Below are 13,092 nucleotides of genomic sequence, written 5' to 3'. Positions count from 1 at the left end.
ATAAAAAACAAACAAAGCAGTTTTACACAAATGTTATAATTATGATTTTACTTGAATTTTAATTCCATATTTTGTTTGCTGCCTTAATTCAAATTCATTGTAATTTTTCCTGTTTTTTGCTGACATGTTTGTGATGTGACTTGAAAAGTTTGATCTGTATTTTATTTATTTATTTTTAATCAACTGAATGTTTATGTTTCAGTCAAGCCGCACATAACTTTCAACAAAACTATTCCCTCTCAGTTTGAATGGATGAATAAACCAGAACGATGTAATGCTGCACTGCTTAACATCAGTTGCACTAATAATGAGAACAGTAAGTACTGGACATGTTTGATGGGACTGTGAATTCATAATCACATTTTTTTTTTTTATTATTATTGTAATCATAGTATATTTTCATTAATGATTAAACAGACAAGCAGATGATTAATTAATTTGCTCTTCTTTATTTATCAGAAAAGGGCACAGTTTATAGTTTAAATACCCCAGTGTTATTATTACTAAACACACAGTACAGCTGCACTGGAGAATATCCTCGTGAGAAACAACCCATCAAGAGTCATGAGCTCGACATTCAGATCAAATGTGGTGAGTTCATTTCAAACACAGATGGCACTGGTTCAGAGTTCTTCCTTTTTTTTTCTCTCCTGCACACCTGAGAATATTTACCAGTAATGTCTGGATGACTATGAAAAAATGATCTATATTTATATATATTATGAAAGACGGACAGATGACCGTTCATTACACTCGCACCATGTTTCACTCTGGAGACAATGTTCTTTGGGTTGAGCACCTGTCCCTTCTTACTCTAAACAAAGGCAAAATCTTCATGATCAAAAAGCTCTACTTTTGTCTCATGTGACTGAATGACATTTTCAGGATGTATAGTTTTTCTCCAGGATGTCCTTCAAACTTCAGTCTAGCTTGGAGGTGTCTCTTCTTCAGAAGAGGTGTTTTTCTTGGTCTGCAGCCGCACAGTCTATTCCTGTCCGTGCCTCTAGTGTCCATCTTCATTGATACTTGACTGAATCATTTACTAGAGTCTCGGCAGTTGTTCTTGGGTCTTTTAAAAAACCTCTCTTAATGGTTTTCTTTACAAAATTTTTGAAATCCTTCCCTTCCCGCCACTGTTCTTCTCTTGTACTTCTAATAGTAATAGTTAATACTTCTCAAGGATGTTCTTGACACTTGAAAACGCTTTGATAAATGTGTATATGCTAATCCTCTTTATGAGCATTAACAATTTTTTTTTTTTTTTTGTCTTTGCCATGAAGACAATACTTATTATTTTACTTCATCATCAGTTTACAGTGTAATATAAAGGCTTGGAGGATTAATTCAGTTAATGACAGTCGTTGAACAACAGTGGTTTTTTCTGAAGCAATAATTTTTTACATCATTCTTTTATTCCAAATTGAAATAAGCTTTCTCCAGATTACAAATATAATAAGAAATACTGTTAAAATTACCTTGCTCTGTTAAACATCACTTGTGAAATATCTGAAAAAGGACTAAAAGTTTATAGGGGGCTAATAATTTTGTCTTCAGCTTTGTGTGTGTGTGTGTGTGTGTATATATATATATATATATATATATATATATATATATATATATATATATATATATATATAGAAATTAATATAAAATGTCAGTCCTTTTTCAAATATTTCCCAAATGATGTTTAACATACATAGATATTTATATATTTAGATAAGAGTTCAGATTCGAAAGCCTCTAAGTGCCATTTGAAATGTTTTTCTAAAATGTGCAGTTCTATCAGGCTTCTTTAGTAATTCGATGCCAATAAATAAGTTATTTTCATTTTCATTAAAGTGAAGTAACTATACATAAACATAGGAGCCTGAGAAAAGGCTAATTTTAGAAGAAGATTTCATACAGCACTTAAATGACATAATATTAAATATATTAATATACATTTATGAAAAATATATAATATATAATGTTAAACAATTACAGGGTTTTTATCATTATATTATAACAACATATTTGGTTTCATTCTTTTGTCCACTATGTTTTATTAGTGAATTTTAACTCTGTTCTTTTCATCAGGAAACTTACTGTATCACTTTGACTTCACTGAAACGGCAAGGCATAAATTAAACTAAAGATTATGATTTTATTGTTGTTGTTTTTTTCATCTGTTTGTTTGTTACAATTTAAGGATGTTATTTTTTTAACAAAAGTTGATATTGATATTTAATGTTATTCAATACACTGACAAGTGTGACCAAGAAATCTTAAGACCACTGCACTTTTTTTTGTTCTTTTTTTTTTTTTTTTTTTTTTTTTTTTAATCATGGAGAGCCTGTAAAATTGTCTATTGTGAGGATTTATTTAGCATTGTTTGTGATTTCTATTTTTCTTTTTATTACAGACTGGCAAAAGAATGGGCGATTTCAGCTCCTATCCAGCAGCTCATTGGAAATCTCCTGGTCTTCACTCAAGGGAGATCGATGCTCAGGGATTGAATGGGAACGTTATTCAGCCAGCTGCAAAACCCCTGGCAGTGATGGAAACAATCATCGTAAGAGCTCCAACTTTCCTGTTGTTTTACCAATACACCATCACTGAAATTATCATCCGCACATTGTCTGTAATAATACTCCAGGGTCTTTATGATATTAGTGGAGGTAATAGATGTTCAGTGTCTTATTCAGGTATATTTTGTCTTTTCAGGTGTGAGCTGTACACAAGACAGTGGCACTAGTACAGTCTGTAGTATTACTGGATTATTGCCATATACAAACTATGAATGCAGTATTATTGGAAAAGTCAACCAAAAAGATTATGTTATTTACACTGGTAACCGTGCAACACTTTCTGACAGTAAGTTTTATATCTTTTACTCAGATCTATTCCCTCTCTTTCTTCATTTTGCAGTTATTTTTTTGGATATTAAGATTTTGTCCTTATGAGTTATGAATCTTTTAACTCCATGCTTTCTTGATCCACAATGTGTATTGTTATTAATTTAATCTTCACAATCAGTTAACAATTTACCGCTGAATAGAATTGTCATAAATGTTGCAATTAAATGCTAATTGTATGTAAATGATACGCCATTGTGTGTCTAAATATGTTTTGTTTTATTCTGTTTGATAGAGCCCATTTTCAAATCAAAAAGTAAAGTACATAACCCTACTCACAATTCTCTTGAAATAAATTGTAAAAAACTGGAATCAGATCTCGTCTGGAATGGAGGAAAGGGAACATTCACAGCTGAAATCACATACAACGGAGACACTAGAACTGCAGGTCCACAGAACGAATGTTTGTTTACATTTTCAGATCTTTACTACCTTGCAACATATAAAGTTAAGGTATTTGAATCCCACCTAATGTCTTTCAGCATCTGTCATTCATTAAAGCCAAAGAGTCGCATGTGTTGGGATTGCAGTTTTTCACATTTCACATTTATTCATTTCAGATCACAGCCAAGAATACAGAAGGAGATTCAGCTTTCATTACTTCTGAAGCTACTACTCAGTGTAAGAACAACCTTTTCTCAATCCAGCCCAACTAGAGGAGATATTTACCATTTTAATTAATTTTCTTAAATCTATCATCTTTCTCAACGTGCTTTAAAGGTGCACTCGGTTATTTAGTACTTAATTATTATTATTTTTATTTTTTTTACAATGGTCAATAATACATCAAACATAAAACACTGGCCAGTATTTAAATATTGAGAAGCAAGTTCATTTGGTCATGATCTCCACATTATTGAAAAAAAATATTGTTAGGCTACTGATATGACTACATCTTACAGTATCTCATCTGAGTGTACATGATTCTAAACATATTCACTTCCTTGTTCAAAACATTTTTATTGAGGAAACAATTGCTGATTGCACCTTTAAATGTACAAAAATGCTGTAAGAAGTTTATTCAGCCCTGTTTTAACCTAAAAATATTTTCCTCCCTCAGACAATGACAAGGCTGTCGTTGGATTCTTGGTGTTTCTGATCATTCTGACATCAGTGGCGCTCCTCTTCGTGCTCTTCAAAATTTACCTTCTCAAAAGAAAGCGGTCAGTGTCACAAATCACAGCTGTCCTCTGAGCTCCGTTAGCACAATGTATTCTGTAAATGTTCACCAATGTTTCTGATGGGCTTTCTCACCACAGGGCTACTGAGGATGAAGAGATTCCTCTCACACGTATGTTATTCTCTCCTATCAGTCAATTCAGTGCATTCCAAAAGTAAACTGCTTTCAGAATCTGATGTTTCATGCCCTCCAGCAGAACCGCTGCGCAGAGTTGAGCCCATCTACGCCGAAGGTTTGGTGGAGGCTTACAAGACCAAGATCGCTGATGAGAGCCGTCTGTTTATGGACGAGTTTCAGGTGATTCTCTATACCATAAATCTGCAGAAGCTACATTTACTGTTTTAATATAATGAGAAATACATTCAGATTCTGCTTCTCCTCAGAGCATTCCCCGCATTTTCTCCAATTACACCGTCAAAGAAGCGAAGAAACAGGAAAACCAGTCCAAGAACCGCTACGTTGACATTCTGCCTTGTAAATATCACTCCAGTTTTCATGAAGAAATCAGTTTACCCACAGTGCCGTGTGTAGTTTTAATTTTTTTAATCAGAGAATTGATCATTTTGTGCATGAATTTGCAGATGACTATAATCGGGTTACTCTCTCAGCTGGAGGTGAAGACGACTACATCAATGCCAGCTTTATTGAGGTATGGCTCATTTATCCTCTAGCTATATATCATGCTTGTTTACCTCAACTAATTTTAATATAACTATTGGATTTAATGGAGGTCATTTTTAAATACAATTAATGCATTAACCCTTACAGGGATATCAAGAGCCAAAGAAATACATTGCAGCCCAAGGTAAAAATCCTCTAATTAAACAGATGGTTATGATTCTTAATTGTGATTGGCTAAGCCTCTTTTAAAGCGGTCAATGAATGCACACTTTTACCCATCATTCTATATCACTGTTGCCTGATAACCATCAAAATGCGGCAGAATTTCAAACAAATCAACATTTAAGGTTATTAAAAATGAACATTTACTGAGTTTTGAAGTTTAAACAATGGCTAGATTTAGATTTTTTTTTTCTCTCTTTTTTTTGGACATGTTTTCCAGGACCCAAGGATGAGACTGTTTGTGACTTTTGGCAAATGGTTTGGGAGCAAAAGTCATCCATTATTGTCATGGTCACCCGTTGTGAGGAAGGAAACAAGGTAGTGTTTGGTCCAGTGTTGTTGTATTTTTTATAGGATTTATTCATGTTTTTGTAATTTTTATTAGTTATTTGTTAATTATTTCCTTTCTCTGTTGCTGTTTGTCCTCTCAGGTCAAATGTGCTCAATACTGGCCATCTCTGGACAGAGAGACTGAGATTTTTGATGATTTTGTGGTGAAAATCCGATCTGAGCAACATTGTCCTGATTATATCATACGCCATCTGATCCTGGCCAATGTAAGTGTGTGTGGTCCGCTTATTCTTATATGCTTCATTAATATGCTTTTAACTAAATGATGTGTGTGTGTGTGTGTGTGTGTGTGTGTGTGTGTGTGTGTGTGTGTGTGTGTGTGTGTGTGTGTGTGTACAGAAGCGAGAGAAGGCCTCAGAAAGAGAAGTCACACATATCCAGTTCATCAGCTGGCCTGACCATGGTGTGCCCGGAGACCCCTGCCTGCTTCTGAAGCTCAGGAGAAGAGTCAACTCCTTCAAGAACTTCTTCAGTGGCCCGATTGTGATCCACTGCAGGTAAGACAAGGCTGTAGAGATTATTATATGCATTTAGTAACAAAAAGGTCATTAACTAAAGGTTCATTTGGAGTGAATAAAGCTTAATGTGAATGTTGTTGTATCCTCTATAGTGCAGGGGTCGGCCGCACAGGAACATATATTGGCATTGATGCAATGATTGAATCTCTCGAGGCAGAGGGTAGAGTGGATATCTATGGATACGTAGCAAAACTACGTCGCCAGCGATGTCTCATGGTTCAAGTGGAGGTGATTTAATTTTATTCACTGATTTATTGGTAATACATTTGATGTGTCGCACCAAATTTGAAGTAGGTATTATTAAAAAGCTCAAACTGGTCTAAATGTTACACTCTAATCAGTTTCTAAGTATTTTATATATAATTAATGATTGTACTTATTTTGTTAACCATAATAATATATGTATTTAGCAGTTTAATTAAATATTTTAATTTAATTGAAAGTTAATTGAACATTTATATGTTTATATATATATATATATATATATATATATATATATATTTCCTTAGTGTGACCAAATATGGCCAAGCTATAGCACCCATTATTTTATTTTTTTAAAACATCTTTTATTTTACACTTAACTTTGGACAGTTTTAAATTTGTTGTAACAGCCTTTATTTTACTTTTTTGGGGGATGTGTTTATGCATATTTAACTGTGTGCGTTGTTTATTGTGATAGGCCCAGTACGTACTGATCCACACTGCTCTGATTGAGTACCACATGTTTGGAGAGACAGAGGTCTCACTGTCTGAATTCCACTCAGTGCTCAACACCCTCAGACAGAAAGATGGCAATGAGCCCGGTTTGCTTGAAATGGAGTTCCAGGTTTGTCCTCCCTCTTTGATTTTAAGCTGATTGATTATAAGGACACTAATAATCAATCATTTAATAATAATCACTAATGGACACTAATAATCATAATTCCCATTGCTTTCCTTTATAAAGAAACTGCCCAAATTTAAAAAATGGAGAACATGTAACACGGCAAGCAGCGAGGAGAACAAGAAGAAAAACCGCAACTCAGATGTTATCCCATGTCAGTTACCAACACCAACTTTATTAATCTGCAGATCTTGGTCTCAAATGCATGTTACAAAACTATATATAATATACAGACATATATTTACTTCTTCATTATAAATTATCATTAGATGAGTTACCAGTGAGCATTTCTGTTCCAGATGACTTTAACAGAGTCCTGTTTAGACTGGACATTGAGGGCAACCAGACCAGTGACCCAGAAGATGAGGAGGATTATTCATCAGATGAGGAAGAAGAATCTAATGAATACATCAATGCCTCATTCATTGCTGTACAAAACTTGATTCTCTTGAATTGATATTATCTAATATATTGTTATTTTTTTAAATACAGTTATTAGAGTAAATGAGAAACTGTTTAATAGATTAGAACGTGTAAATATGAATCAAATATGCTTGTTATTGCTTTCCAACAGGGCTACTGGTGTCAGAAGAGTCTGATCGCAACACAGGGACCTTTACCAAACACGACGGCAGAGTTCCTGCTCATGCTGTACCAGCAACAAACTAAGACACTGGTCATGCTCACTGACTGCCAAGAAGACAGCAATGTACGACCTCCTACAGTAACATAGAGAGAGAGTGATGGATAAACAGACAGAGAGAAAGAATGAGAGCTAGATATGCAAACAGACAAGCAGTTAAAGTATATACACAGACGGATAGATTGGACAAAAGAAAGACAGATAACAAGAGTGACAATGGTAAAGACTGACAGATGGAAGGCACGGAACAGATTGACAGACAGGCATGGAAAGATAGATAGAAAGACAGACAGACAGACCGACAGATAGAGACAGACAGACAGACAGACAGATAGAGACAGACAGACAGACAGACCGACCGACAGATAGAGACAGACAGACAGACAGACAGATAGAGACAGACAGACAGACAGACAGACAGACAGACAGATAGAGACAGACAGACAGACAGACAGACAGACAGATAGAGACAGACAGACAGACAGACAGACAGATAGAGACAGACAGACAGACAGACAGACAGATAGAGACAGACAGACAGACAGACAGACAGACAGACAGATAGAGACAGACAGACAGATAGAGACAGACAGACAGACAGATAGAGACAGACAGACCGACAGACAGACAGACCGACAGATAGAGACAGACAGACAGACAGATAGATAGAGACAGACTGACAGACAGACAGACAGATAGACAGATAGATAGATAGATAGATAGATAGATAGATAGATAGATAGATAGATAGATAGATAGATAGATAGATAGATAGATAGATAGATAGATAGATAGATAGATAGATAGATAGATAGATAAGACAGACAGACAGACACAATTAACTGATCTCTGCCCAATTTTTCACCCCATATCTATTTTGGGTTGTTTCAGGAATATTGCTCTCAGTACTGGGGAGATGAAAAGAAAACGTTCGGAGAGATGGAAATTGAGGTAAAAAAGACAGAAAGCTTCCCAACGTATGTGAGGCGGCGGCTGGAAATAAAGTCCACAAAGGTAAGCAGATTTCTGCTCCTCAGCATGAATATCTGTAATTACATCATCTGCAGACAAATGAATCTGTTTTGAATCCTGTAACAGAAAACAGACGTCTTGGAGGTGGATCAGTACCAGTTCCTGAAATGGAAAGGCCGTGAGCTTCCGGAGAACCCTCAGGAGTTGATAGAGATGATAAGGGTCATCAGAGAGAACGGCAATTATGATTACAGCAAAATGAACCGGAACATCCCCATGGTGGTGCACTGCAAGTAAGTCCATCAACACCAGTTTTTAGTTTTCCTGATGAATATGGGTGGATGGACTGTTGGATTGTAAACTTTTGCAAAATTTCATTTCAGCAATGGATCGTCACGTACCGGAGTCTTTTGTGCCTTATGGAACCTATTGGACAGCGCATACACTGAGAAGCTGGTGGACGTCTTCCATGTAGTCAAAAACTTGCGCAAGGAGAGACAGGGGATTATAGAAAAAATCGTACGTTATTGCTTTGTTTTAAAAAAACAATATACCTTACTCAGGTTAGATGCTATACTCAGTTTAACACGTGTGAAAACAAGGCTGTGGGGGTTAAATTTGCAACTTTTACAATGACACACACACTGGATAATATATATTTTTCTCAAGCCACAACTTTAAAAACTGTTTTATGACGTTTTCATGAACTAAAAATGTTGTCGGCTGTCAAATTGGTCCGTTTTAATAGTACAATCCATTAAACGACTGAATTATCCCTCACAATCTCATTTTCATTCCTGTCAAAAATGACATTTGGCACTACCCTGACTAAGGTTTATAGAAGAGTGGCAAAACTTAATTATCTTCTACTTTCCTTAAAATATTGATATGTACCATTTTGGAATAAAAAGATAGTTTGGGATTTCCATTGTTATTGTCGGATCGGTAACACTTTATTTTACAGTTACACCTATTATTTGCTTATTAGCATGCATATTACTAGGATATTAGCTATGTATTACTACTAATTACAAGTACAAATTAATGCCTTATTCTACATGACCTTATTCTACATCCCTAATCCTACCCAGTACCTAAACTTAATAACTACCTTACTAACTATTAATAAGCAGCAAATTAGAATTTATTAAGACAAAATTCAAAGTTAATAGTTAACCAGTTTTACCTATTTTAAAGTGTTACCCTGTATATCTTTGCTAATGTTTGCTAAATGTGACCCTGGACCACAAAACCAGTCCTAAGTTGCACAGGTATACAGTTTTTGTAGCAATAGGCAACCATACATTTTATGGGTCAAAATGATTGATGTTTCTTTAATTCCAAAAATCATTAGGATCTTAAGAAAAAAATCATGTTCCATGAAGATATTTTGTAAATATCCTACCGTAAATATATCAAAACATACTTTCTGATTAGTAATATGCATTGCTAAGTACTTAATTTGGACAATTTCACAGGCTATTTTCTCAATATTAGATTTTTTTATTTTTGCGCCCCATAACTGCAGATGTTCAAATAGTATCCCAGCCTATCCTAACAAATCATAGATCAATGGAAAGCTTATTTATTCCGCTTCACAAGATGTGATCACAAATGTGAAATCTTGCACTTAAAGGTGACTTCAAAGATGTTTTAACACAAATAAAGTGAAGTTTGCACATGCAAACCACATCGAAGTTCATAAACAATCCATGATCAAATCTTTTACTCTTTTGTTTCACGTTAAAATGCTAAAGTACTTCTAATCTCCTCACAGGAGCAGTACAAGTTCCTCTACGAGGCTCTAGAGGGTGCTTTCCCGGTGCAAAACGGTGCTGTAAAGACGCCACCTGCAAACGACACCGCGCAGGTCATCAACGAAACCACGGCGCTTCTCGACGAGCCCAACGACACTTCTGGTGCTGACCAGAAGGAGGCGGATGAGAGCAAAGCCAAGGACAGCAGCGAGCAGAAAGCCAAGGAGAGCAGCGAGCAGAAAGCAGAAGAAAGCAGCGAGCAGAAACCCAAAGAGAGCAGCGAGCAGAAAGCCGAAGAAAGCAGCGAGGAGAAACCCAAAGAGAGCAGCGAGCAGAAACCCAAAGAGAGCAGCGAGCAGAAAGCCGAAGAGAGCAGTGAACAGAAACCCAAAGAGAGCAGTGAGCAGAAACCCAAAGAGAGCACTGAGCAGGAAGCCAAGGTGAGCAGCACTGCTGAGGCTCCACCAGCAGAGGGAGAGAAACCCAGCACCGAGGGCACCACCAATGGCCCCACCACCACCGTAGAGCTTTAAGCATTTTGGGGCTAAAATATTTTTGCTAATTTGACACCAAGTGTCAAGGAGTGATTTTTTTAATGATTTTGAGTTCTTGTTTTACATTGGGTTTCATTGTACATTAAATGTTAGATTAGAGTTTGTGTGTGTGTGTGTGTGTGTGTGTGTGTGTGTGTGTGTGTATGTGTGGAGAATTCAGGTTAGGATCTGACTGATCCAATAAAACGTACATTTCTCAGGTTTCGGTTTGGATTTTCTGTAAAGGCTAATGATGCTGTTTGTGTGAAAGCTTTGCATATATATATATATTGTTAATTAACATTTGTAAAGGATTTGCTTTATGATTTGATTTTTAGGCTATCAAATTGAGATTTGAATGTATTGTAAAATAAGACCTTACAGACGATATTTTCTGTTTTTTTTTTTTTGTTTTTTTTTTGTTTGGAAACTGTATCAAAGCATAGCCTTATTGCATCTAAATTATAGTGTCTGAAATGGAAGGGAGTGCTTTTATGTTCGAGAACAACCAAAATAAGGGCAAAGATGACTTTGCACTACAGAGCTGTCATCAAACTATCTTTCACTTCACTGTTGTTTTCCTGATTCGCTTAATACATATTTCATTTTAAGCAGATGTACCTTTAAAGAAAAAAGAAAAAAATAAAGGATTGCTTGAACAACACAGCTGTTGTGTTTTACCTCGCTCTAAGCCTCAAACAGGTGAAATAAACACAAGCAAAAGAGTGTCACTCGTGCTGATCCAGGTCAGGCCCTCTTTATGGTTTTGTTAACCAGTTTGTGTCCTCGTCAGGTGCATGAACCTGGCCTAGAAAGTGTAAAGAATGTCAAACCAGAAGAATGTGCTTTTAACTTCATGAGCATTTGTAATGCAAGCATTAGCCACAAGATGGTGCTTGCTAACAAAGAAGAAAACACACAGGCAGTCTATCAAACCAGTGTGCTTTTGGTATGAATAATAGATATCAATTTTGAATTAATAATAGGTTTGTGATGATAGACTGGTAAGGAAAATTTGTTAGTTATTTTCATTAAAGAGGTATATGGCTATAATAAAAACATATATCACTATGCATATAATTTGTAAATGCAGAAATGCACGTGTATTTATTATATAAAAACATTCAATACAATTAAAACCATTTTAATTACTTAAATCTTAAAAAATGTCAAGAGAGAGAAAAAGTCTATCTCTCTCTCTCTCTCTCTATATATATATATATATATATATATATATATATATATATATATATGTGTGTGTGTGTGTGTGTGTGTGTGTGTCAGAAGATGTTTTATTAACTGAAATTATGGTTTATTGGCTGAGGTCTCCAAAAAACTATTTGTCTCACTTCATTTAATTTTCCCCTTTAAGTCAGTAAAAGAAAATGGGACATCTGTGGCCCTGCAGTGATTCAGGAGAGAGAAGTAATTGTCTTCTCATAACACACTGGAATAAATAAATAAATACATTTTTGAAATCAAATTATTTTAGGTCCAAATCAAGAGGCCAATTGTGGGTGAATACTGAAAGGAGAATTTAAAGCTCACTATATTTCTTGTTTTTATTGCTTAAACACCATAATGTAAAAAATAATAATAATAATAAAAATTGAATCTATGTTTTTGTTTTTAGAGATTGGGTTTTAGGTTTGGACATGAAAATGACGATGTATCAGAATGACACCTTTCACTGATATTATCTAATTATATCTGCAGCCATTTTGACCTTTTAACCATAAATGTGTAATTGTTAAATCTAAGCATTGAAGGTTCATGAAGGTGAATGCATGCAAGCAGCTTTTACAGTGAGCCACGTCTGTACAGGTCAAAGAGGGAAACTCCCTTTAGCCTAAATAAATCATCAGTGAATCTGCGGTGCAGCATTTGCATTCAGCTGTCACACGTAACTCCACCCAGCCATGCAATTATCATAGCATATTTCATGTTTCCCTCTTTCATCTAACTGTTGTGTATTTGTGTAAAGTATCAGAATCAGGCCTCTGTTGTCTGCTGTATGTTGAATAGGTTTTATATGTGAAACTGCCCTTATACACTCTGTAATTAGTGTGTTGCTGTGTGACGGGTTTCGACTCTAATTGAGCACTTCAAGCACACACTAAATATAGCAAATTAATTCAGAGATGTTGAAAAGTTCACTGCGGTTACTCGCTATGCATGCTAACATGCTATTGGCCATGCTGCATATCTGTAACTGGCAGAAAATGCATGCAGTATGGGTGCAGGACTTTATATTTGCATTTAACGCATTAAGCAGATGCTTTCCTTATTTTCTTTTTTTTTATGTGGACCTTTGGGGGAAAAAAAACAAAAAACTACATTTGTAACAAAATAGTTTTCTTTAAAATTTACACATTTTGGTACATTTTTATACAGGGCAGTACATAAGGCGATTTTGTTTTTGGTCTATAATCTCAAAGTCATTATAACATTTATGTTTCTTTTTTTTGGTACTTGCTAAACAGTTTTATTTTTGTTTGTTTTGGATGGGCTGTTTTTT

General features: G+C 35.3%; 1 protein-coding gene across 1 annotated transcript in view; it reads left to right on the top strand.

The window, feature by feature from the left end:
- The window catches only part of LOC132160206 (receptor-type tyrosine-protein phosphatase C-like), a 241,630-nt gene extending 230,392 nt beyond the window's left edge, over window positions 1-11,238 (top strand). Inside the window, exons 11-34 of the mRNA XM_059569947.1 lie at window positions 203-316; window positions 460-591; window positions 2,402-2,551; window positions 2,704-2,853; window positions 3,130-3,347; window positions 3,455-3,515; window positions 3,955-4,057; window positions 4,154-4,185; window positions 4,268-4,371; window positions 4,458-4,548; window positions 4,656-4,723; window positions 4,843-4,879; window positions 5,138-5,235; window positions 5,349-5,474; window positions 5,608-5,765; window positions 5,879-6,014; window positions 6,466-6,612; window positions 6,733-6,823; window positions 6,969-7,099; window positions 7,244-7,378; window positions 8,204-8,326; window positions 8,411-8,577; window positions 8,668-8,803; window positions 10,062-11,238. Coding sequence (XP_059425930.1) covers window positions 203-316; window positions 460-591; window positions 2,402-2,551; window positions 2,704-2,853; window positions 3,130-3,347; window positions 3,455-3,515; window positions 3,955-4,057; window positions 4,154-4,185; window positions 4,268-4,371; window positions 4,458-4,548; window positions 4,656-4,723; window positions 4,843-4,879; window positions 5,138-5,235; window positions 5,349-5,474; window positions 5,608-5,765; window positions 5,879-6,014; window positions 6,466-6,612; window positions 6,733-6,823; window positions 6,969-7,099; window positions 7,244-7,378; window positions 8,204-8,326; window positions 8,411-8,577; window positions 8,668-8,803; window positions 10,062-10,574 — 3,221 coding nt within the window. The 3' untranslated portion in view covers window positions 10,575-11,238. The remainder of the gene's footprint in view (window positions 1-202; window positions 317-459; window positions 592-2,401; window positions 2,552-2,703; window positions 2,854-3,129; window positions 3,348-3,454; window positions 3,516-3,954; window positions 4,058-4,153; window positions 4,186-4,267; window positions 4,372-4,457; window positions 4,549-4,655; window positions 4,724-4,842; window positions 4,880-5,137; window positions 5,236-5,348; window positions 5,475-5,607; window positions 5,766-5,878; window positions 6,015-6,465; window positions 6,613-6,732; window positions 6,824-6,968; window positions 7,100-7,243; window positions 7,379-8,203; window positions 8,327-8,410; window positions 8,578-8,667; window positions 8,804-10,061) is intronic.
- Window positions 11,239-13,092: the final 1,854 nt, after the last annotated feature.

Source organism: Carassius carassius, chromosome 16 (genome assembly GCF_963082965.1).
Source record: "Carassius carassius chromosome 16, fCarCar2.1, whole genome shotgun sequence".
NCBI classification, from domain to species: Eukaryota; Metazoa; Chordata; class Actinopteri; order Cypriniformes; family Cyprinidae; genus Carassius; species Carassius carassius.
This window is presented reverse-complemented; position numbering and strand designations above follow the sequence as displayed.